The sequence below is a fragment of the Lepisma saccharinum genome, chromosome 7 (genome assembly GCF_977018435.1).
Source record: "Lepisma saccharinum chromosome 7, izLepSacc3.1, whole genome shotgun sequence".
Classification (NCBI taxonomy): Eukaryota; Metazoa; Arthropoda; class Insecta; order Zygentoma; family Lepismatidae; genus Lepisma; species Lepisma saccharinum.
In genome coordinates, this window is record NC_139235.1 from 91,580,994 (window position 1) to 91,608,350 (window position 27,357).

The 27,357-nt window shown below is 37.1% G+C and overlaps 1 protein-coding gene across 1 annotated transcript in view; it reads left to right on the forward strand.

Moving 5' to 3' along the window:
• The window catches only part of LOC145990012 (gametogenetin-binding protein 2-like), a 41,550-nt gene that overhangs the window by 779 nt on the left and 13,414 nt on the right, over positions 1-27,357 (forward strand). The window contains exons 2-8 of the mRNA XM_083125605.1: positions 11,137-11,327; positions 13,189-13,332; positions 13,967-14,176; positions 16,713-16,916; positions 18,745-18,919; positions 21,998-22,162; positions 24,986-25,496. Coding sequence (XP_082981731.1) covers positions 11,137-11,327; positions 13,189-13,332; positions 13,967-14,176; positions 16,713-16,916; positions 18,745-18,919; positions 21,998-22,162; positions 24,986-25,496 — 1,600 coding nt within the window. The remainder of the gene's footprint in view (positions 1-11,136; positions 11,328-13,188; positions 13,333-13,966; positions 14,177-16,712; positions 16,917-18,744; positions 18,920-21,997; positions 22,163-24,985; positions 25,497-27,357) is intronic.

Here is a 27,357-nt window from a genome sequence, read left to right on the forward strand (position 1 = left end):
CTATTTAATTTTTTCCGTTTCTGTCGATAGCGTATTCGTACTTTTCGTTGTGTTTCATAAGGAATAAGAAGATTTTTTTATAGGTGTAATAAATTACTACAAGGGGCATGCAATGATGTTAGGCAACTCTCAATTCTCATGGTACACTTCACCAACCCATTCTCTTGACAGTTTACTGTTGTCGCAATCTAATTTTGTGAAGAATGCTTTTGTTTTGTGTAGGAAGTAGAATTGTCCATATATGTGTTGTGTTTAAATTAGGGTAGGGAGGATTCACATGTAAAAGTGCAAGAATAATATATAGAGGATTCAGATGCATATGTTCTGATGATCAGCAGTGGGATATCACCTGAAATCACATCTCTCGATTCACTCGGCTCACGCACACTTCTATGTGATGGAGTGATGTCCTTGTATTGTACTGAAAACCTTAATGGAATTTTAGCCCCTGACATACCTTCAGACCAGAGAAATGGAATGACTAATCTGTATTATTTCTTGGTGCACGCTGCCAGCAGAGCAGTTATGTTTACTCTGTAACAAAAGGAAGATTAAGATCAAACCACAAGAGCACTGAAGACAGTTCTGCCAACTTAAAGAAAGTTATGGCGAAAGTGCGGATAATTTTTTACTTCCCCTTGTATATATAAATAACATGTGCCAGGAATCTAGTGCTTTTCCTGAAGGAATTGATATCCCCACTAACCCTTAACCAGGTGCACGTCTTTCACCACCTTAAGGACGCGCATGGGGGTAAATTTGACCCCCAAATATAAAATAATATTTTTTAATCAAGTAAGATACATATGCACCAAAAAATACTTTTATACGATTAAATTGACAATTTTCAAGAACTTAAGGAAAGAGTTTACAATACCGGACCACTCTCCAATTTCTATGAAATTTCGCCTACTCACTAATTGTGAACTCCTAATCACGAATCTGCATGTAATAATTGGCGGTCAAGTATGGAAATCGAGAAAAAAATGAAATAAACTATGTTTTCTTAACGTAACGTAACCCTACCATAAGAACAATAGCTCCACGGAAGACGCCATTTTCCCAACATGAAGAAATCAACAGGCAAGATAAGGTATAGTTCTCTTAGCTAAAATATTAATTTTTCTTTGTATTTATGCTAATGGAACCTAACCTAACAGGCCTAACCTAACCTCGTAGGCATTCCTCGTCTGTCGTCAACAAGATTGTTGTGCGTAAAGGAAGACCATTAGGTAATTAATTGCGAAAGAAAGATGGTTCCGAATTGCTGTGTATGGACAATCACCGTGGTAAATCGCAAGGTTATTTTACAAGTTGTACACGTAAATGTACAGTTTTAACAAGTGACCGCCAAATATGAACTACAGATACGTCATCAGGACATCGAAATTAGTAAGTAGGCGAAATTTTATAGAAATTGGAGAGTGGTCCGGTATTGTAAACTCATGCCGAACTTAAAATAGTTTTTGAGTTTAGAAAATAGGTGCAATTAAATTTAAAAAAATATAATTGAGAGACATTGCATTTTCAACATTCAAAAACCCTTTCTTGCAATAGTTAAATCAAATGATAATAATGAGGAAAATGTGGAATAAGCAATAGAAAAAATATTTTTTCGTAGGGTATACACTTCAAATATTTGTGGCAATTTAGCAATATCCATTTTTTAAAGAAATACAAATATATATTTTTAGTACGTTTTCCCTTGAAGTTCCAATACATATCAATTTGCAAAATCTGAATTGTTTTACACAACTAACTAAATGGGACCATTGTATTATTTTTCTTAATCATATATTATGTCAAATAAACTTGTCTTGTTTTTAAAACTTCATCTTCATCGGCAAATTTGGCATTTCTTTCCTTTACAGAATATCCCCGTATAATTTCTACGTACTTATTGGTATTTTCCACAATGATTAGTGTCATCTATGAAAAGTGAAAATCCTAGATAGCAGATTTGGCATTCTTTGCAGTTGCAAGTGATCCAAGAAGATGTAAAACAATGTTCATACTTCTTTTGTGAACATTCAAACATGAGCAGGGAGCTTCTATCCATAGAGTTATTTTGTCTGTTCCCAGGATATAAGTTTCATCTTCATCCGGGATATCATTTTCATCATCCTGATTTGTCTTAGAATTAGTATAATGTTCTCATTCACACAGTTACAATGGTATTCTACATCATGATCTGATTTGGAGTCAATTGTTCATCTTGAAGCACTTCAGATGAACTAGGTTCGAAATGTCCTCCAACTGCCACAACACCCCTGCTGTCTTTCATACTACAAGCTCTTGAACAATTTCTTAGAAAAATTAAACATTCACTTTAAGACACGGTCACACAACACAGCTGAAGTAAAAACTGTTAGAATATGTCATTCACGAAGCACAGTAAGCAAAAGTTCTAAAAAAATGAACAACAAAAAATCACATACATAACTAGGCCCGTGGGGGTAAATTTGACCCCCATCATCTTTGGAACAGCTTCACCTTCCTGCAATTACACACACAATGAAGTAAATGACCTCGGCAGTTGAATCAGACTGTTTTAGGAAGGTACTAGATAAGCTAGTACAGGGGGCAACCAACAAGTGTCTGGGTGTTAAGAAATACCTACCTGGGGGTCAAATTTACCCCGGCGCACCTAATTAAGGGTTAAGTTGCTTAGAATGGGGGGAGGGGGACAAAACTTTTCTGACTGTCTTGCAGGAGACCCGGGTTTGATTCCTGTGGGCTAGGCTGGGTTGGTCATTTTACCTAGGTTTTTCAAAAAAGCCCAACTTAGGTGTTTTTTTTCTGAATAAAGAAACCTGGTAAAACTTGGTTTTATTGGTCTTTTTCAGGTTTTGCTTTAAAATATATATTTTAAATGTGAAATGCCATTTTTCTTGGTAGCAATGTATGTTAACATTCAATTTGTATTGTATTAGTTAACAGAATCTGGAACTATTTAATATTATTTACCAGAAAATATATCACTACTACCTGAATAGAAAGTCATCACATTTCTGTCAACATAGTTAGAGAATTGATAATGAAGGTGTCTCACCTTTCCAAAGATTAAACTAAATTCACTAAAATATTGCCCCACAGCTTCAGTCTAAGCTTCCTTCATGGTGTACTTTGTAATTAGATTCCAAAGTTGGATTTCTTGGAGAAGCACTTTTTGGTGTGTGCAACTTGAAACTGTATACACAATCCCAACTAGCCTTCCTGACCACAGAGTGGATTCTATTTTTACAATGGTCAGGGGTGGAGCGGAGATATAATGAAATTCAAAATATGGCTACAATTTTTGAACACAAAAAGCAAGATCATGCACATAGTTATTTATTTTATGTCACTTTCCTGCATCTCTAGGTCAGTCACACCAATGAGACGATTAGGTGAAGTACATGATGGGTTACTCACACACCTATCTGTTGCACAGGGTCGTTGGCATCACACCATGCTAAATAGCAATTACACTCAGATTTGATCATCTTCTCTAGTGATCACCTTGCCAGGAATCCTGCCATCTTTAGAAGTATGCCTTTGATTAGGGGTAGATAAAAAAACTAAAATTAAATCGGGAACCAGATTTTTTTTTCAAATTGGTCAAGAAAGCCTTGAATCCAACTACACATCTTGAAATATGATCTTAAAACATTTAATTTATTAAATAATACAAAATTGGCAAAAAATCCGATATTTAAACTGGTACAGATTATACTAGTGCTGAACCAGGATCTGCTGTTGTATTGGAAATTCAAAAATGAGTATTCAAACCTGAAGCAAGTGCTGAGAAAATACTTGGGCATACCTGCTGCATCAGTATTCAGTGATTGAGTGTTCAGTGTTGCTGAACAGATTTGCAATAAGAGAAGAAGTAGGTTACTTCCTGAAGTGCTTCCAAATATCGTATTTCTGAAGTTGAATCTGGCAGAACAGTAATTCATTTTGCATTTTAAAGAACTGCTTGTGTACTAATGTTAAATCTCTAGGTTCACATAACCTTTTGTAGATGCAAATGTACATTTGCATCTCTTGAGAATATATATGTACATACATATGATACGCAATAGAAATGTACGTAGCAAATTTATTTTTGTCATGCAGAAAATAACATCCCATTTCTGTTTAATAATCTTATGTATCGGAATCGGTTAAATATCGGCATCGGTTCCAAAAATTATCGGTGAGTACATCGGCATCGGTAAATTTTCAGCTTCGTCACATCCCTAATGTAACGTATTAATTAAAAGTAAATAATTTTTGCGCTGGCGAAGCCTTCCTAAAAAAGGCTCAACTAGTAACAACATGAATAACTATGCAATACATTCTAATATATGGCCGACTCCACCATATCACCGCAGATTTTAAAATTCGGCTAGCAATAGTGAAATAATTGATACACAAACATTAAAAAACACACACTGTAGTTATTATTAAAAAGAAAAAAATCCCGGTCGGGCTTGGTTGTTTGTGAACATTCATTCATCAATTTCATCATTTCATCACTCATCCCCATCTTCGCAAATTAGCCAAGAGGCACAAAACGCGATGTAAAATAAACTAAATCAAATCAAATCAAAATCAAAGCCTGTTGTTGCATCTGGCGAGAAAGGGTATATTGGATTATTTGTGCTTGACCCATGAACTTGTAATATGGCTCTACACCATCAGATTGGTCCCACCGCTCAGTGAGAGTAAGCTCCATGTTTCAAGTGTCAAAAATATCCATATCAATCCAGAGAATAAATTTTTAATGAAACGTGGTTAGTTATAACCAGAGCTAGGAATTTTAGGTGCTGCACCTTAAATTTTTATGTATGAAAATGGGTAAAAAAGTGACTCATCCCCAAAATAAGCATGTATTGAACTTTACTCATGGTGTTTCGGTTGCATCTTTTTGCACCTTTTTCACAATCTCTGAACCTTTTGCACCTTTTCACCCTTTTTGCATCTTTATCATTTTTTTTAATACAACTTGCACGCTGTTTAACCCCACCCACATTCGAGGCACAGCTTCTTGGCACGCGATTCTTGTTTACCGCACAACAATGAATCGGCTTTCTTCAGATCTTGGACGTAGGAAAGCTGCTTGGTTTTAGTTTCCTTCTCCCATCTCAGTGAGCAAGGTAACTGCAGTCTGTGATCGACTGATCGATGCATCGGATTTGCTTGTTCACCATAACAAAACGTAAAGTAAATGTTGGGAAACTGCAGGACATTGTTAAAAATTTTATCGGTGACGGCATTCAGAGTGATGGATCTGTTCTGAGGTGTGATGTGAGTGATATTTCTATTGCTGTTGATGAGAAACACCAACGCACTCGGGTTGTGCAGCATCTACAAAGTGGGAAGCACATCAAGAATAAAGAACTACGAGATGGTAAAGGTGGGAAGCGACAGCAATTCATTGGTGAGGCGCTTGCATCTTCGAGTTCCAGAAATAAAAATGAATTTTTCAGTGAGACAGCAAGGACATTTATAGTGTGTGGAATACCTCTTTCGAAACTTAATCATATTTGCAAAAATATACTGCAAAGTCAGTTCCAGATGAGAGCACCTTAAGGAAATCTTACCTTCAACCTCTTGATGAAGCTAAAATCTCGCAGATCAGGCAAGTAGTAGCTGACCATCCAGTCTATTTCATACTAGATGAAACCACAGATAGACAAAACAGGTACGTTTTGAACTTTTTAGTAGCACCTCTCAATGGACATCAAGTGAACTTTTAAAAACTTATGTTCTCGGCAAAACAGATAATGCAAGTGTAATGCAAAGTTTCAATGATGCATGTTTTGTATTGTGGCCGGAGGGCCTAAAATATGATAGTGTGGTTAGTTCTTACAGACCAAGCATCTTACATGTTAGCTGTATTTTCTAATCTGAAAAATATGTATCCTAACTTAAAACATGTGACCTGCATTGTTCATGCTTTGCATCGAGTTTGTGAAGCTCTTAAAGATGAATATACATATGTGAACGAATTTGTTTCTAGCATTAAGAAAATACTGAAAAAGGCTCCTTCCAGAATACAGAAGTACGTAGAAATTACGAAACTTCCACTACCACCCCTTCCCATCCTCACTGGATGGGGTACATGGTTAAAAGCTGCAGTGTTTATTTGCAATCATTTCCATACAATATCAAAATTTTTAGATGCTTTGCCTAGTAATTCCTCAGCTGCAGAAAAAGCCAAAAAACTTGCACTTAAACAGGAATTGCAAGATGAACTCTATATTGTACATGGCTTCTCTTTCCTTACTACTGCAATCACAAGACTGGAGGAGCAGTGTCCTGAAAAGGAAGCACAGTGGGCTGTTTTGATGGATGTGCAACGAGAGCTGAAAGGGGTCGGGAAAGAGAAGTTAGAACAAAGTTGTGCCAAAAACCCTGATGTTCAAGAAGTCGCAACCAACAAGGATGTGGATTACCGGTTGAAAACAAAATACGCACCACTTGTGTCTCTTGACGTTGAACGTTCTTTTTCAACTTACAAGTATCTGCATAGTGACCGCAGATGTAGCCTCACTCAGAAGAACATAGACATTTTGAATGTAATCTATTTTAACAGTTTTCTAGATGACTAATTCTAAGCGAGTAAGAAGAAGCATGTTTTCCTTCATGTCGCTTTCTAATGTATCAGAGAATTTTCTTTGCTTAGTTATATTAAATGATTTAAAACCAGAGAATACTCTATGTGTTTATCCAGACAAGTTAAATCATATATGTATGCACTGCTCACAATAAATTTTACATCTGAAAATTAGCACCTATTTTAGCACCTTTTTTGTACAAAAATTGGCACCTTTTTTGCACCTTTATTGGCAAATTTTTGCACCTAAAATTCCTAGCTCTGGTTATAACCAATAACTGAAATAAAAGGCTTAACACATTGGTTTGTCAAGGTTTTCACAATAACAATATTAATGTTCCTAGAAATCGATCAGTTGTTTGATTAATATGTATTTTACTCGCTTGTCTGCCACTTTTGGGTAATCACAAAGATGAGGATGAGTGATGAAATTGATGAAGGAACTCCTCTGCACGGTCTGGGATTCAAACCTGTGACCTTTGGCTATCGGACGTGATGTCACAGGATCTTTCATCATTTGGGAACTTCTATCTTCAATCTTCTTCTAAATTATTTTTATTCTAGTAAGGTGCTTCCATGAAGAATGATTAATGAAAATCATGAAGATAGTAATCCTGTCTCAAATTACAGTTCCATAAAAGAGTTAAAAGTTATTTGTGTTGGCACTGGAACATCCTCATAGAAAAGCAAGAGTAATTTGTTTGGACCCCAGTCAATTGTTAGAAATTTGTGGAAGGAGTAATTTTCGAAATGTTGGGAAGTTCAAGAAAGTAATTATATCATTGTGACATTTCAGGAGAACACACGCTCCCTTCATCAGACATTTATTTTTAGTTTGATTAAAGATAGTTATAACAATGGTTAGAAATTTTTAATAAAGAAGAATGACTTATACAATGGATGTTGTCAGTGTTACATTTTTGTAATATAGCAACTTAGCCGTGAAATAAGCAGTCTGTTTTATTATTATTTCAGATAAAATTTTGATCACATATTTTTTAAAAAAAATATGAATCCCAAATGTCATCTGGCAATTCAAAATCATCGTTTTCACAGAGATTCTTTATGTCTTTCGTTACATTAAATTTTAATGATGATGGCTTACTCCACTTTTGGAAAAGAACACTCCATAGTGGGTATATGTTTCCATTTTCATTATTTAATTTATTCCAGTGTTCTTCTGCAATGAACAAAGCGTCCCAGACATTCAAATCTGTTTCCCATCGCTCTTTTTAAAACCCTTCTCTTTTTCATCAAATGCTTCTCCTCGATGATGTGAGCTGACAAACCTGTTCTTGGGTTTAAATTTAAAAACCCTACGTGTAAACAGATATTCGTTCTTTTTTCCAGAACATACCATTTATCATGTAAAAATTGTTATGAATTCTTCCACACTTTCTTGTTTACCCTGCTGTTTTATAAATGAAAGAAAAATTTCATTTCTTACAGATCATGACTGCACTTGATTACATGATTACAATTTTCAACCTTGAAACTCCTGTTTTCGGCAAGCATATTTTTGTGCTCAGTAAGAACTCACTCTACCTCACAAGGTGCCATTGGACAATAGTTTGAGGCAACAAATATCTGACACATTCAGCTCAAGATCATCCATAGACAGTCCATGGCATGGTTGTTGTTTCTCTCTCGAAAAGGGGTAGTTGAGTGTTTCCTGCGAGGATGACAAAACAAGTCTTATCTCCTTGTTTTGTAAAAGAAAGTGGAAGAGAAACAGCAGTGACAGAAGGAAATATGAAGTTTTTTTTTATTAAGAAGACAATATGCCCAATTCAAAGACTTAAATTACAATTTACAATTTTATTGGTGTTGGTTCTAAAATATGCAAGGAATTTATTTGTGTGATTTTGAATTTCAATTCATCAATGTCTGTTCAAACTTCATTGTTGCCAACACCCTACAGCAAAACTCCCATGTTTCATGCAAAAAAACCAACACGAAAATTTTCCTACTATGTCATTTACATTTCTATTAATTTTTTATTTTATCCATACCCAAATGGATAGCCCTGTACTATAAGATAGACATGGTATGTACAACGTTTTGAGCTTTAACCTTTAGCCACCCGAGCCTCTTTCGCATGTAACGCCCTTGCCGCCGAAGCCGATTTTCAGCAAAATGCAGAGTTTTATAAAAATGACTAGATCGGACGCTAATTGCCGTAGACAGACAAATTATATATTGTTTTGCTCGGAATGAACCATAGATTCGGACTATATAAAATTTATGCACATTCGGCGTATATATGGAGGAAGGGGGAGAGGAAATTGAAAATTCCAAAATTTTTGAAGAAAAAATGGAGGTTTCGCCCCCCTGACAAAAGTACAAGCAACAGTAAACATGGAAATAATCGCTGGAGTGTTAGGAACAAGAAAATAATTGCACTCTTATCATATGATCAATCTTGTACCCTCAAAACGACATGTCTGCGCACCACTGATTCAAGTCTCGAACTTCAACAAAATGCATAGTTACCTTCAAACAACTGTAGATCGGAGGCTAATTGCCGTAGACAGACAAATGTTACTCGGAATGAACCATAGATTTGGTATAAAATTTATTCACATTCGGCATTTATATGGAGGGAGGGGGGATGAACCTGAAAATTCAATAATTTTTTTGAAAAAAATCGAATTTCATCCGAACAGAGATCACTTGGAGAAGCCATGGTCGACTCTAAGACTTTTGGAAACACTGCAGGCACTATTAGCACTAATGGCACTTGAACAGCTCATTCTCACACACACACATACTCACAAACTAATTGATGAGGTTGTATAACAAACTGCAAACAAAAAAAGCCAACTAATGCACGCACGAAACCACCACAGCTGAGCTACGGGATGTTGCTAGAACGATAGCCAGGAAAGGGGGTGACGAAAGGGTGCCAAATCTTCCCCTTTCTTGCATCTAAGGCACCTTTCTATGTTTAGACAATGCAGGTCACATTGCAGCAACTTGAAAAACAAAGACCTGTTTTCATCTTGCTTTCGAACTTTTCTTTGTAATAGCGCAGTTTTCCTCAACCCCTCTTCCCCCCTCCCCCCCCTTGTGGCGAAAAGTGGAAAATTCCTTGTGACCTTGGGTACTGAGAAGCAAACATTTCACCCGTCTAGTTTCCAGTGGTGGAAGAAAATAATTGCTAACAAATCCGGTCTTTGTTTGTCGGAATTCTTTATCCTTTGTAAGGAAGCTGCACAAAAAAGCTGCCATTTTCCCACCTTTTTTGTTCGACACCAAGATGTGCAAGAGTCATAATTGTTTGATACATGTGTTAACAATAATGTACAAGAAGAAAATCTCAAATCCAGCCAAATATATCGACGTTATAACGTAAAAACTTTGAGCTTGCTAGAGGATCTCAAACGAGATGTTCGGGATGCAAAAGGTTAATCAATCTTGTAATGAATATCTCCATTAAACTCCAATAAACAAGTTTCTCCCACTCCCTGAGTGCTGTAGGGTCCCGGGTTCAAATCCTGGCCTGGGCTTGAGTTTTTGTGAGTGTCCCTTCATTAATTTCATTTATAACACCATTAACCTTTTGACAGTCAAGCCCTTTTTCAATAGTAAGCCTCGGTTGCCCAAGCCGATTTTGAGCAAAATGCAGAGTTTCAATTAAATGAGTGTAGTTCGGAAGCTAATTGCCCTAGAGAGATGAGTGATATACCGTTGTACGCGGAATGAACCAGAGATTCAGACTATATGAAATTTTTGCAAATTCGGCGTATATGTGGCGGGGGGAGGGGGCTAACTCTCAAAACGACCTTGACACAGCGTCTCGATCGAGATGCTTGGGCAATTGAGGGTTACGTTTGGGTATCTCAATCGAGAGGCTTGGGCAGCTAAAGGTTAAGCCTTGTTTCCATGATTATGAAAAACTAAATGTACTGACCAAGGCAGTAATTTATTTTATTAAAAACATAAACTAAATGTAACGTTTCAACCTTCTAGCAAGGTCTTCTTCAGACACTGTATGAAGTACAAATGTCTTTTTTCACATTTGTACTTCATACAGTGTCTGAAGAAGACATTGCTAGAAGGTTGAAAAGTTATGTTTAGTTTGTTTTTAATAAAATAAATTACTGCCTTGGTCAGCATATTTAGTTTTTCATTAATTTCATCACTCATCCTCGTGATTAGCCGAAAGGGGCAGATAAACCATGTAAGATAAACAAATCAATCAATTTTAAAATATTCATAATTTCTTGCGTGAGGTAATCTTAAGTGTGTAGATGAATCATTTAATCCCAAAATTCATATTTCCACACAATACTGGTGGAAAATTTATGCATTTTTTCTTAATTTACAGGCTATTTGGACTCTGCACAATTGTCATGCAACATTTTGTGGACCCTGTGATGTAGCCAGCCAGATGCCTGGAAAGTATCGGTGGTTAAATTGAAACCCATGTTTTCTTATACCTGTCCCAATTATAATATTATAATGCATACTGTTTCTTGGGTGTTGCAGTGTTCAACCTCAAATGTATTTGCATTGATTTGTTCTGACAGTGTATTTTTTGCTCGCAGATGGTGATGGATTTGAGCAGTGCCTGGCTTTCATGGGACAATACCACTGTCAAGGGCAAGGAGCTGGATCAGTTTGTAAGAAAACTGAATCTTCTCACAAAGGAAGAGTTGAAGAAGGCATTCAAGATTCCATGTGCTGATCTGCTTACTGTTCTCAACCAGGCTGTGCCATGCATTGGGTGCAGAAGAAGGTACGTAGTTAACATTACATAGAATATTGTATGAGGAGTCGGGCTGCTGATAGAGGTTTAATAATAATAATAATCAAAGAACAAATAATATTATATGCTTGAGAGAATCTGCTGAATACAAGGTAAATATCCAGCTTAACTTTTCCCCCCACATTTCAGTTTGTTCTCTTGTAGGAGATGGGAGACTTCTGCACATGTTTCTATCCTCACCGGACAGGGACTTTCCAACCACACACTTTTCAAACTTGCCATGAAGTACAAAAAGAATTGTAGCTTGATAAGTAATTGTCGTGGAGAGAAGGAACAGTTTTTTTTTCTTCTTAGAAACGGGGCTTTTAGCGGAGGTGAATGTATACTTTGTGCCTCCCAATAATGGTTAAGAAAATCTATCCTATAATACACTAAAGGGAAACAAAGGCATTTTTCAAATGCTGCTGTTTAATGATAGTAACAAGTTATATATTGTTTTGTAATTTGATTATCGTACCTTCATATGTATACTAATGAACAGAGAAGACAGAACTGAAATATCATGTGTAGTTTTCAAGAAATAGCACATTAATTGCTAACAATGTGGTGCTGAAATATATATATATATATATATATATATATATATATATATATATACACACACACACACACATATACAGGGTGGTCACAATTAAGTTGCCCCACTTAGAACCGTCTGGATTCCATTTGAAGCAGCCGATTACACTGAAACTTGATATAGAGGTTATGGTGTCCACAGGGATGTGAATGATGGGCAAAAAGGAATAGTTCAATTTTTCACCACCAGGTTTTCCACTGGTGCTGAAATCTGGTGCACAGTAAACATCATCCTGGGAAACGCTTCGTGCGACCGTTGTTCACACTGTCTTATGCATTCAAAGGTTCATTCATGTTGACAGGGTGCATATTGAACACTGCTGTAGAGACATGTTAAAGCATTTTTTATTATTTAATACAAGATTGGATTAAAAGTAAATAATTCTTGCACGGGAGTGGCCTATCTAACGAACGCTCAACTAGTAACAGCATGAATAACTATGCAATGCATTCTAATATATAGCCGACTCTACAATATCACTGCATATTTTGAAATTTGTCTAGCAACAGCACAAAAGTTTATAATGCTATGTTTATTATTCTGATTTAATGATACACATGATGCAGAAATCACACAAACATTGAAAAACACATACTCTCTATATATATATATATACATTTTGAAAATTTGTGCATTTACTCACTAAATATATTCACAGTATAAAAAGTATAAAAAACTTACGTGAGTGAGTATAATAGTCGTAAAACTACTTGCAGACGACGTTTCGTGAAGAAGAAGCGAAGCGTAGCTTTGCGAAACGCCATCTGCAAGGAGTTTTACGACTATTATACTCACGTAAGTTTTTTATACGTTTTATACTGTGAACATACTCACTAATAATTGAAATAAATAATAATGGAAAATTTCATGAGCAAATCGAAATATAAAAGAAAATGAATTTAAAAATTCATGCACATGGTGAAAATTTTCAGGTGCCATTCTGACAGGTTACCCTGTATTTTTCTACCCCTGCATGGGAAAATATGTCACTGCCGTTGACTGATCTATAATGTAGCAAAAGAACCCCTTGTACTATACAGTGGTGCACCCATTGTAAGTTATTAATGCATTTGTAATTAGCTTCCTAATTATGTATAAGTTATACAACAAGGAGCTCAAAATTAGAAAGCTGTGTGAAATATCGCAACATTCCATAAATACTACTTCAAGCAAGTATTTTCATCAGATTGATAATTGAAAAGTTTTTGTGGAGTGGTCAGTGTGTTAAAAAGTTTTTGGTGGTTCTCTCTGCAGTGTGGAGCGGCAATTTTACCACTTGATGAGGTCAGGGTACCCAGCACTGGATCCCCTGGTGATAACAGGAGATGGGAATATAAGCATCAAGGAAGAGCAGTTGGACCTTCCACAAGTGCTGTGTACTCTTCTGAATGGACATAGGTAAGCATGGTTTCTTGTCAGTGTAACATCAGTATTTATGATAAACTACTACTTTGCCTTGATGACTGAGTGAGTTGAGTGATTGGCTCACTGAAGGTTCCAGGTTTGAATCTTTGGGTGTGGACTTTCTTTGTGAGTGTCCTTTAATCACTTTCATTTTAAAAATTCCATTCTCAATCAATAGTTTTGGCATCTCTCACTTTTTTTTTCAAGAGCGAGTTCCTAAAATTATTTATATTTTAGTTAGTTAGGTTTTGAACCTATGAATTGGTAAGTTTCATTGGATAGCCTCCACATGTCCTATGGACATAGGTGTTCTTTGTGAGTGTCCATTCACCAATTTAATCTAATATCACTCATCCTAACAGTTGTGATATCCCAGAGTGTCAGAATCATGATGCTAAGTAACAAAAATATAAATAGTAATAGTAGGAAACTAATTTTTGTTGATCAATGGTTTTAATAATCGATTAACAATATTAGTCTACTAATGTCCATCACTATTATAACAACTTTAAACTAGAAGCAGTGTGTACACAAATGAAGAATTGTAACTTTCTATTCAAGGTACTTTGAGTGTTGAATTTCTCACTTCACCTTAAAGTGAAAACTAATATATTAATCTCCTTTGCAGAGCCAGGCTTAATAGCCTTGTAGAAAATCAACCACGATCAAAAAAGAGCAGACGTTGCACTCTTCATTGCTTGGATTCACAGCGCTCCCGTCCGATGGGTGGCTGGTTGGATGTGTGGGAATGCATGAGATCAGAATGCAGAGAGGAGGTGGTTCTAATAGAAGCGAGCACTTTACTACATACACTTGAAAACTATCTTCGAAAGCATAGGTAAGTGTGACTAAATGTTAGGGATATACTAGGGTTGTTCAAGGTTGACCGGGACTTTTATTTCCAGGAAAATATTGGGAAGTCCTACAAGCCAGTTTTTCAAAGTATTCCTCCTGAGCATCCAGTCACTGCTGCCACCGTTGTGTCAGTTCCCTGAATCCTTTGGTTGGCAGGACATCTTTTATGTGAGCGTTTCATCTTTATTCCCTCTCGTATGTCCTTTAAGGAGCTCAAACAAATCTAATAACATTGAGTTCTAAGTCCGGAGTGTAAGGAACAAAACCTCCCAGTGTATTTTTGCGAGAATTATCAAATAATCTGTATGGGGCCAAGCATTGTCATGATAAAAAACATTTTCAGACAATATTTCCAGTCTTGTGTTGCAAGTGGCATTACGTATGGCACCCTTCATCAATGTACAGTACCCAGTACACAGACCCTTCAAAAAATCCACATGAATAACACCTTACATGTCTTAAGTCAGATGAGCAGGGCCGTGCGATTCATTCGTCACCATCTATAATTCTTTGCCAAACTATGGACATCATTCATACACTTTTGGCCATGACATTGTTTGTTCCCCATACTGAGCTTGCAATCTTCTCAAAATTTCAGCTGGATATCATTCTCCTTCACAAGGAATTTGATTGTACGCCACTGTCCCACAGATACACACACACACTACTTGCCATCATTTTTGCCAACACTACTGTGCATGCACCAAAAATGGAAGAAAACTGTAAACCACACAAAATGAAAATTTCTATATTTTACTGTCTGGCCGCATGTACACTGGAAGAAAAAGCAATGTTGTCATACAGGACGGTAGCTAGATTATGGGAGAAGATATGAGGGGGGGGCTGATAAGTTCTCGGCCCGACCCAGAAGGACTTTAGCTACAGGCACGAAAGTTTCAGGCTATTCAACGTATTCTTCCCGAAGGTCAATACACTTGACACTTCATTGCTCCAACTTCTCTAACCCCTCCAAAAAAAATGATTTCTCCTGGTCTGCAAAAAACTATTCGGCAGCTGCTTGCCATAACCTCGTTATCACTTCTAAATTTCTGTCCTTTCAGAACTTTTTTCAGTCTAGGGAAGAGAGAATAATCAGAGGGTGCATGGTCTGGTGAGTAAGGTGGGTGGTCAATGCACTGAAACCCTAGGTCCTTCAGAAAATCCATTGTTCTTCCGGCCTTGTGCATTGTCCTGCAGAAACAACACACCTCTTCTCAACTTTCCCCGGCGCTTTCCTTTAATAGCGTTCTTTAACTTAGCCAGAAGACTGTAGTAATACTCTGATGTTATGGTTTGTCCCTTTGGAAGGTAGTCTGATAACAAGACACCATCCTTATCCCAGAATATTGAGGCAAGCATCTTGCCTGCGGACCTCTGTGCTTTGAATTTCTTTGGCCTTGGAGATCCTGAGTGGCGCCACTTGCATGACTGCTGTTTGGTCTCAGGATCAAAGTAGTGGAACCAACTTTCATCCTGGCTAACAAGCCGATTCAAAAAATTGTCCTTAGAGTTCGCAAAATACCAGAAAGTCACACGTTTGCTTTTCTCATCGGCGTTCAAATGTCTGGGCACCCATTTTGCGGAAAGCTTGTGCATATCCAACTGATCATGGATTATTGACCAGACACGTTCTTTGGATATGTGCAAGGTCTCAGCTATCACTTGAAGTGAAATTCCTGTGTTACTCAATCAGGTCATGAACCTGATCCACCGTTTCCAGAGTTGACACTGACACTGGCATCCCACATCTTTCACCATCTTCTGTAGAAAAATCACCATGCTTAAAGTTTGAGCACCATTTCTTCACAGTGGAGTGTGAAGTGCAATGTGCACCCAATGTGTCTAGCATGCAACCATGGATTTTCTTCGGTGACTTCCGTTGCAGGAAGAAGAACTTCCTGACACCTCACAACTCCTCCTTGGTAAATTCCATGGCCTGTATAGAAAAAAAACGTTAGTAACGATCATCCCAGCTGGCACTTAAACTACCAAAAGATCAATGTTTCAAATGCAATGAATGATTTCAGGATGACATGTGCGGAAGAGGGTCAGGCCGAGAACTTATCAGTTCCCCTCGTAGCAAGAGCCGTTAGTGAAAAAGGCACTTTCACCAGTGTTTGACTGTTTTCTGGATGGTGAGTGGGATAATGTATTTTTGTCTAGTGCCTGTTGCTAACTTCTCCCATCGTCTGGCTTCAGTGCAGTACGATACTATTTTTTTCCCTCAGGTAAACATATGTCCAGTCTGTGAAATATAGAAAGCGTTTCAGTTTTCTTCCATTTTTATTAATCTACCCTGATGTCTCTTTTTCTTTCTTTTTTTCATCTGTGTATGTAATTTTTGATACACATTTTACCACAGCTGAATTCTGTTCATTAAAGTCTTAAGTAAATATACTTGTTTACTTACATTTATTACACAACCGTGTATTCTATTCCCCAATCATGAACAAAGAGTTGAAAATATCTATATTTATCTTGCCTTGGTGCATTCTTTAAATCTTGTTTTGTTTATGCAGGTTTTGTACAGAATGCAGATCAAAAGTGCTCAGAGCGTATACCTTGTTAGTCGAAGAAACTGACCCATGTAGAGAGAAAGGATACCTGCCTTCTCTGTATGCTGGTATTAAACGCTGTGTTCCAGAGAAACATATTCATCTTCAGTGTCGCACTGATTTCATAGCACATCTTATTACAAGGGCAGAGCCGGAACTTATTGGAAGGTGAGTTTTGAAAATAATGTGACATTTATTCTGGATATTTCACATGTTAGTTAAGGTTCAGGGGTGGAAAATGGTTTTTTTGTGTGTCTGACATGATTCAGTAAATACGAGGGATGGTTGAAAAACAAGTTTCCCTAGTCTGCCTTCTGCAGAGAATTTTATGCTGGAGAGAGAACATGACATGAGCAGATAGAGGCATCATTACACTATTTTTCCACATAGTCCTGAGCGACATTCAGGCACTTGTCGTACCGCTTCACAAGTTTCAAGAAACCCTGTTCATAAAACTGCTTGTCCTGTTTACAGCTGAAGTTGCATGCGGCAGCTTTCACCTCTGCTGTTGTGGTGAAACATTTCCCTCTGAGTGCCTTCTTCAGAACAGGGAACAAGTGGAAAGATCAGGACTGAATGGCAGATGGTTCAGACGCTTCCAACCGATTATGGCAACGAGGTTGACCATTGCTGCCGCCATGTGGGGTGTCGCATTGTCGTCCAAGAGGAGGATGCCTGATATCAGAAGGTTACAAATTTACGTACCGGAAGTCCCACGTGCCCATTCGTAGCAAACAACAACTTCCACTTCATCCTTTGTGCACGATTGCAACATACCTCTGTTCTCTATACCGGCTGGACACACACTTCTCAACTCTTCCTGTCTTTGACAGAGCAGTATGCTGGCGCCCTCTGCAAGGTAAAATTTGGTCGTACATCGGGCAACAAAAGAAGGATGATGCCTCTATAACCACAACATATTACCAACCCAAAATCTCAATGCTTTCTGGTAATACAGATACGGGAAACTTTTTTTTTGACTATCCCTCGTATTACTTTGCATTTACGTCAAAGTTACCTTTCCCTTGTACGGCTATGTTTGTGCAGTGTTACTTGGGGATGTCTGCAGAACATCTGTGCCATTCACCTGTATTAACCTGGCCTCCCCGATGGGATAGTGGTAACATTGCCTTGTAATAAGGGGTCTTAGGTTCGTTACCTGGTGGAGGCACATTTCACAGTGTTTCGAATCACACTTTAAAACAATAGTCCAGTCCCGATTAGCCTATTTGTGCATGAAGTGGATTTAAAACAAGAAGTCAATCAATCAGTCAAAAATCTGTATTAACCCTTAAATGCCAAGGCTTGTTTACACAATAAGGCTTGAATGCTAAGGACATATTCAGTGTGAAGTACAAAAATTGTGCAAGGTTTTAAATTAAAATTTATATCTCTGTAACTATGAATGCTAGAGTTACAATTTGTAGTTGTTTTTTTTTAGTACACTCTAGGCTACAAACCTATGGTATAAAAAAGAAATTAATTTACCAAATAGAAGACTGGGAGTAAGAGTTTAAAAAATTACGTGCATGTTGCCTGATATATGTTCAATTCTGGTGCAAAGAATTCAGCAACTTACTGCCAGTGCTTTCGGAGGAAAATAATTCTAACTTAAGAGCCATTATTTTTTTTTGGTGGGAAATTGCCCTTCTCTCTGCCCCACCCCCTCCCACAAATATAGCTAGAATCAAATTAAACCTTATTAATAGGATGCCTCAAGGCTCATGTACCTGAGACAGTATGTTCGATAAGTGGAAGAACTGTATGTTGAATCATTCACACAAATAACTTCTTACATTGTGTACCAAACAGAATATATTTCTGTCCTGTGTCAAGCCATGTCCATAAAAGATCATTGCCACAGTATTCTATAGACATGAGTTAGAGGTTGTTTTTTTCACTCAGCTTGTAAAATATTGTACTGGTATTACAAACTAATGTATTTGTGACATGAAAAATACCATGGGTCTCAGCACTTTTATCATCTTCTTTACAGCCGGAGAGAACGACATGCAAAAACCCTAGAAATAGCACAGGAGGAAGTTCTGACTTGTTTAGGCCTGTGCGTTTATGAGAGGCTCCACCGTATACAGCAGAGGTTGAGAGAGGAAGAACAAACGTGTCAGATCCTTACGGCCGTTTCAGTAGAGGCATTGCGTAGGAATTTTGAAGTAAGTAGCCACACTTTTTGTGTAATTAATGTTTTCTCCAATATTAGGAATTGCCAAGATACGGTTGACATCATCATCTAAGGTAGTTCTGGTGGGTAATACACTCACCAGTATGAAACTTCTTTATTCTTTTGTGTTATCTGGTGCATGTAGCTCATATTTCTTTTCATTTATTATTATTACTATTCATTTTGGCTCTATTCCATTTTCATATTTGTGCGTTAGAGAGAAATTTGTTCAAAATATTTATTAATATTGTTGTGCAAGTATTTCCACTCCAATTATGTGCATCAACTTGGTTTAAAATATTTGAGAATTATATCAAAATATTAAAATGTAAACGCAAAATCCATTTTTTCCCCACTATGCTGGTGCAGAGTAAATTAAAAATTCAAATTTTGCATTATTTCTAGGATAATTAGACTAAAAATATCTAATGGCTTTTTTGTAGACCTTGCAAAAGATCAAAAAACTGGGAAAATATTGGCAGGTACTCGTAAATAAATTCCAACCAATTCTTTCTGATACCAATACTACTAGTATCGGCTAATACCGACACATTGGCATAGGTATCAACTGAGCCCAGGTAATGTTTTGACTTGAAATGCATTTCCTCTGTGTGCCAACACATACATAAATACAGTGGAACCTCGATTATTTTTTTTTTCAGGGTACTAAGCTTAAAAAAACTTAAAATGCCAGAAAATGTAAAGTCGAGGAAAAGTCTATAACATTTTCCTATGTTGGAACTATCAATACTGAGTATATAATGCTGGAAAAGTAAAATCAGGGTTTCACTGTAAATACAGTATTTTAAAGGATATTCATCCTATGGTCATTGATCATTCTGATTATTGGCGTGATCTCGAGACCAATTTCATGTTAAAGTCCTAGTCACTGCCATGACATTCTAGACTGAAATAGTGATATGTTACTCTTTTTTAAGAGTTGTACACAAAGTAGTGCGTCAACACTGAAATTTGCCATTGCCATCAGGGAATGAGCCCCGAGACTGCTCCCACAGTGAAAGTAGCAATAGGCAATAACCTACATTGAAACAATTTACCTGGGAAAACCTGGTGTTATTCTTGAATTTCATCTTTATGTTGTTGTATCTACACCGTGATGGGAGAAAAATGAGCCATTATGCCACTTACTGACAACTTATTAAAGTTAATAAAGACTTAACTTAATAAAAACTCTTGTGAAGGAAGTGCAACAATGGTCAGCAAGAATTGAAATCAAAATTTGTTGTTTCTTAATTGTCTTACCTGCCTAGCAATGCAATGGCACATTTTAACATGTCCCCCATTTTGTGATGCAACAGGTCAAAAAATTATGATATGTTTGTGATTAAATATAAAAGTAAAGCTGAAACTAATAAGGTAAAAATTGTTAATAATTGTGTAGTTTGATTTTTTTGCTTATTTAGTAACGTGATGGAAATATTATTACTAGTGGAATTACATAAGATGCAGAGCAAATGAGTTCATATTCATATACATTCCTGAATTTCACACAAAATATTAGATTTTTTTTCTAATTGTTTCTATACAGAGTAATTCAAAAGGAATGGTTCAACTTTACACAGTTATTATGACGTTACTATTTATGATAGAAAATCAGACAAGGCATCAACATAAAGAAAAACTCTGGAAGTTTTATTCCCACTTAGCGGGCTTATTCTGCTTAGCTGATGCTCCACCAGGATTGCCAGTGTCGCAAAATGGCTTAATGACCAGTAGAAGGCATATTGGGTGGTGGAGCTATCGAGAACTGATTCAATCACAATGGTGGAAATACATTTCCGCATGCATTTCGGTAGTAATGCATATGTTTCACCCTTTCGAAAGATTTGCCAAAGTTACAACTGCGAATTGTTAGTGTCTTCGAAACCATTGACAACAACTTGCTGTAAACCATTGACAACAACTTGCTGTGCCATGCGTAGCAAGTACTTGATTATCGGTTGGACCTTTTCCGCGTTACATGTGGTTCTCATGATGAATCTTTATAATGTGAGTCATGTTAGTAAACCTTCCAGAGTTCTTTATATTGATACCTTGCCTGATTTTTCTATCATAAATAGTAACGTCATAATAATAACTGTAAAGTTGAACCATTCATTTTGAATTACCTTGTATTTTAAATTCTTAGCCATGATCCATGAAAAACATGTAATCAAAGTATCACTGAATTGGTGGACTTTCATGTAGAAACAGATTACAGATTAGTTTTAACCCTTACCCAGGCAAGCTATTTTTGTAACGTGTCGGGGCAAGCAATCTCTGTCGGACATTGCATTGCTTTAAATGAATTTTGCCCTTCTAATGCGGGATTTTTATGTTTCATCGCATTGGAAACAAGCTAGTGACATGATATTTAACCTAATCATCATTGTTTTGTCCATAATTCTTGTATTCATCATCAACATCATCTTAATTGCATGTTGTATTTTTTGCAGCATAGTATATGAAACATGTTAGGCCAGAAGGTAGTGTGAGGAAATAGTTTTATTCGTCTATATATTTTTCATTTTTTCTATTTTAGTATTATTAATATTTTTATGTGATGTCTTATTAAATAGTTTATTTTTATTAAACATTTGTTAATACATATTCAAGTAGACTTCTTTACATGTCAATTGTACACTGTGTCCGACAGACATTGCTTGCCTGTTTACGTGAGTGAAATGGAAAATATTTTTTTAAGCCACCTTCTTTATCAAAGTCAAATATTGTGAAATGAGAAAAAAAGAGAATCAAACGAAGTCAAAAATATCATGTTCGGAGGAAGTATCGTTTGGAGTATGTGACAAAAAATATAAGCAGCAGTGTCTGATAGACACTGGTTGCCCGGTTAAGGGTTAAAAATGTATCATGATGAGTTATTTTGATCATACTTTAGTTTGTTTAATGATGATTAGGCGAGGAACATTTCAAAGAAAAGTAACACTTTTTTGTTGTCTGGGAGACTAAATAAATTATTGTTAGTGTGCATAAATTGAAAGCCAATACCCCTATTGATATTTGAATTGGATGCATCTGTTTAAACATATAACTTTTCCCTATCTCCCAGATGGCTGTTGAAATGAAACGAGGGATATCGGAACTAGAGCTGTTGTTTGAAGAAATTACTAAGGAGGAACTTGCCAGGCAGCAGAGGAAGGAACACAAGAAGCAGAAGAGGAAGAAGAAGAAGGAAAAGAAAGCTGAACATGATGAGAAGGAGAACAATTGTGAGGTAAGTCAGTCTGAAGTATATGTGATTTGATGTACACACAGAGAAATGTTACAATTAGGGATGGCCACACATCTGGATATCGGATTTCAAATTATCCAATACAATTTTGGATGCAACAGATAATGTGGATATCTGGATAATCCAAATATCCAGGTAGAACATATGTGATGAAGAATTTGTATCAAATTTGTAGTGAAATACAAAAATTGCTAATAAAAGGAAATTATGTGAATATCCCATAAAATGGATAAACTATAAAAGTGCCTGAATAATGCACAGATTTCGATATCTGGACATTATGGATAATCCGAATTTCCAGACAATTCGAATAATGTAAATATTGGATATCCAGATAATGCAAACAATTCTGATATACTTATAATCCTGATAATGTGGACAATTTGGATTTCTGAATAGAAAATTAACCGATATCTGGATAAAATTTATCGAGATTTCATCATCACTAATTACGAGAGTGTGTTTTTAAAGTAGTATTTCGAGGTTGTGGTTAGCACAGCATGCTATGATGCCCGAGATCCTGGGTTCAAATCCCAGCCTGGGCATGCATGTTCTTTGTGAGTCTCCCTTCATAATATCATCACTCATCCTCATAATTCGCTATTTGCCAAAAGTGGCAGAAAAGCGATGATAAATAACAAAAATCAAATTACATCCAGTTCTCTCTCTTTTTTAGTATAAATTAATGTAATTAGTGTCTTCGTCTTCTGAAAAAGACGTTTGGAACCCCTCTACCCCACTTCACAAGAAAAAATGACAAGTGTAACATGGTGTTTTCTATTATAACTTAACTTCAAGATGGAAGTGCTGAGAGGCGTGTTCAGGATTTTATCTTTATTGGACAGAGCCTCTCCCGTCTCAGATAAGCCTCTCAGGTTTCAAGTGCGCATTTATCAAAATGTGCTGTGCTACTCAAAAAATTCATAGAAGTAAAACTATTTACAATTTCTTTTTTCAGTCGCACACTTGTGGGAAAGGAATTGTGGTATCCTGTTCCCAAAATACAGAATTAGAAGAGGAAAATTTAAATTATTTTTTTTAAAAAAAAATCCCCCTAATAAGCTCCTTTGACTACCACAATAAACCAATGTGAATAAGAAAGATTCTAAAATATAGTACTCTTGGTTCTACAACCATGCACATTTTGATAATATTCAATGTTTCGTAGCTAAAAAAAAATAATTAGGGTGCAAACAAAACACCCTATGAACCCTCAAAAGTGGTTCCCGAGGGCATACTCGAATACCATTGGCCTCATCAGGTGTGAATCAGGACATCTCACGTTTCACGGTGATGGCAATTACCTCAATCCAAAACCATCTCCCACATCATTGGCAGCATGTTGTGGACACACTGTGGGAATTTTTTGATGGTTCATATGGTACTTTGTTTGCACTTTTTTTGTTTTTGTACTGCCAATGTAGCCTTGGGATTAATACATGCATGCAGAATGGATTTTTTTTGTATTTGTTTTGGCACTTCCGTACCAACCCCTGGTACGCTTGACCCCCATTGTTCATGTATTGTTAATTCCATAAGGTATCTTCTTCCATTTGTAAATTTTGAATTTTTGTTCCGGCCTTGCCTTCTAGCGGGAAAAAAAATAAAGAAAATAGTTGCCATGACTTATGACCCAACCCTCGTATATATTCAGTGGGACTCTTCCCAGGTTTTACATTTTTCTGCATTATACATTCAATCTTCATGGTTGCACTAGTGGAAAATCCGATACAATTTTCATGGATTGTAAGTTCCCAAATTTTAAGTTTTTCTATCTTGTTCCCTGAAAAATGTAAAATCAGAGTTCTACTGTTGTAATAAAAATACAGAACTGAAATATCATTTTTTATTTTGGAAAAATGGTGTGTTAGTTGCTGTCAAGCCATGCTGGCCACTTATCCCCACGTTAGGTGCATCATTTTCTGTAAAAGTTAACGTCAGTCTCACATATCTAAATACATAACAACCGAAGCAGTGACTTGTTCACTTTCGTCTCTAAGACATACCTACGTGTCCTCTCCATCCTCACTAACCCACTTCCACATGCTGTGTCTTTCTCACTTTGATATTTTGTTTGTCACATGGGACTGGTAGTAACAAGTAAATTACAAGTGTAACAGAACAATACAGCTGAGCTTAGAACAAAGATAAAAGTAAGAACGTTCAGCCTCCCAAAAGTATCATGTGCAGTATAGTTCACAGTATTATAATCTCACAGTGCCCAAGGGAGGGTTAATTAAACAGCCCATCAGTGGCTGCCTCAGTTGACGTTAGGTGTCTAAAGGTTAAAAGGCCAAAGAAGGTTAATAAATGGAAAGGTGCTGAACGTGAAAACTGACTTACCATCGTATGAGGTCCTGTCAGTGGTGTCCTGCTTTTCCTTCTTTTAACCACCTTTGTTTAGCCTTTTTGCTTTTTATTAATGTTCAGTTCAATGGATTCCCTGAGAAATGTTCTGGAAATGGATCTGAAATATTGGACAGAAACCACTTGTAACTAACTCTAGCTTTCTTAAACCCGAAGGTTTATGGCTGCAGCAACCCAAGCCTTCCATCTGTCCCTATCCTGGGGATATCCAATCTTTTCCATCCTTACCGATTTTCTTTAGGTCCATCTCAACATTATCCCTCCAACTTCTTCTTGGCCTCTTACCATCAGGTTTCCCAACAAGAATCCTGTAAACTTTTCTTTCCTCTTCCATTCCATTTGTGCCACATGACCTGCCCATCTGTGTCTTCTTTTCTCACCTTTTTTATGGTGTAAGGTTGCCAGTGAAAAGCTAATTGCCTTCATTTTTCTTTAAAGCTCCAGGTTCTGGATATGAAGAACAAATGTTCTTTGTGCTTCTGTGAAAACTGTCAGCAGAAGAAAGAATTGGCTAGCACAGAACTTGTAGCAACTGAAGACAGTGAGAAGGAGAGAAGTACAAAACGAAAAGAGGCCCAGAATGGAGACTCTTTGAAAAGAAAATCTGGAACAGCATCAAAATGTGGTTGTGATGGAGGAGACTCTTCCACAAACGTGTCGTCGTCATCTTCGTCATCTCCCCAGTTCTCCCTTTCTCCCTGTCAGTCATGTAAGAATGCCCAAGCTTCAACCTTTAACGGTGGTACCAGATCACGTGGTGACGGAGGTGGTAGTGGTGCAAATGTGGGTGGTGGGTGCTGGTCGTCGCGGTGCTCGTCAAGTGAACATTCTCAAGATTGTGGCTACTCGTCGGAGAACAACAATGAAATAGGATCCGGTTCCTGTAGTCTCCCCAGTTCCCCGGAAGGATCTGAAGTGGCCTGCTCCGAAGGGTTCTGCAATCATGAAGGTAAGAGGCTGGGTTGACTCAAATTGTTGACATTGAACATATAAGTATAGTTTTATTTGTGTGTGGATACCAATGGCTGAGAGAAAGGAAATGCCAAAATGTTTTAAAAGTGCAAGCAAATTGTGAAGGGCAGTCTATATTTTCAAAGTGGAATTAAACCCTCTTTTATTCAGAATTCAACCGTTTTATATTTGCCATTTGCAAGATGCTGTCTGTGGGGGCACCTAGCCCCCACCTGTTACTTTTGGTGTTGTGAGAAATCTCGAAACTTTAGAAGCATGAAATATGACTTTCAATATCCAATCAGAAAAAAAATATTTAACTGATATCTCTCATCTCTCTTTTATATTATGAAAATTAATATTTTGAGTCCCCCACACTTCCCACAAAGATTTCAGAAATTACAACCTAAACTGTTTTCCTTAGAGAATTTTAAAGTATATTACATGACATCGTCCTAATAAATCATCTAATTGGTGGCTAATATATATATATATATATATCTCAAATTTGGGTCATTCCACATCAAATCGTACAACCATTATACCTGCCATCTTAGATTTTCTTCATATTTGCTACATTTGTTCCTCATGTGGTCTCTACCAAATATGATTTTTTTTGGATATTTGGTTTAGGAGATGTAGGCGTGCGTATAAGGTTTATGAAAACACTGATCTGAGAAAAAAATTGGAATCATGCACTCATTATTTGAAAACCTCATTGCTGCTGACTCAATGGTTAGAATTCATTTAAAAGTTGCATTTGTCTTAAGAAATGAGCAAACTTGCTTGGAAACACAATTTTGTGCAATTTTAACCTTTAGCGAACGGAGCCTTGCGTGCCTATATGGCACCTGAGAACGGGACCTTTTCAAGTGTGCGCTTTTCAATCTTGCCGAGAAGTACAAAAAGAGCGTAGCTTGAGAACTAATTGTTCTAGAGATTGATTTGGTGTTTCAAGTCTACTTTATACACAGTAAGGCTAATCAGGACTGGAACTACAGTTTATAGTGGGATCCGAGCCACTATATCTCCACCGGGTATCGAACCTGGGACCCCTTGATTACAAGGCAACGACTCTACCACTGCACCATCGGGGAGGCTAATTGTTGTAGAGAGATTAAATCAGTCTTGTTTTCGGCTTTCATCAGAGGTAAACTTTATACATTGTGGCTCTCAATAATTAGTGTTAAGGAAGAAGAAGAAGAGAATATACATTTTTAAAAAAATGCAGCATCCTCGTATGGCCCCTCATAATAAACGAAGTGAATGAAAATATGTATTATGTAGCAGTTGTACATTCCTACAACTATGCAAAGTTTTGTTGAAAACAGACTGATACTTCATGACTAAAAAATAATAGCAATATATAAGAGTGGCAGTGTTGCCAGCTTACGAAAAAAACTGGAATTTCTTTTTTTGCATCAGCCCTATGGATGCTGACAGAACAACATTTCGAGGGAAGCATGACAAGGATACACTCTGAGAATATGTAATGCCCGTGCCCCAATTAGGAAAAAAGAAGGGAAGTGTTATTTCTGAAAATTTCAAACTTTGGACCGTTGTCCAAACAACTGCTGATCGCAGTTGATGCTCCAAAAATGAACAGTACTGGGCATTGACAGTCTGCCGTGGAGGAACGTAATGCGTTAGGATAACACCATCACAGTCGTACACGAGAATCACCATAACTTTCACCACACTGGGGCTCTGACGCACTTTCGACTTTCGCGGCGACCCATAATGACGCCATTCGTTGGATTGGCGTTTCAGTGTTGGCTCGTAAGATCTGGCCCATGTCTCATCCAGTGTTACGATACGACGTAAGAAAGCCTCACCTTCGTGCTCATAGTGCTCCAAGT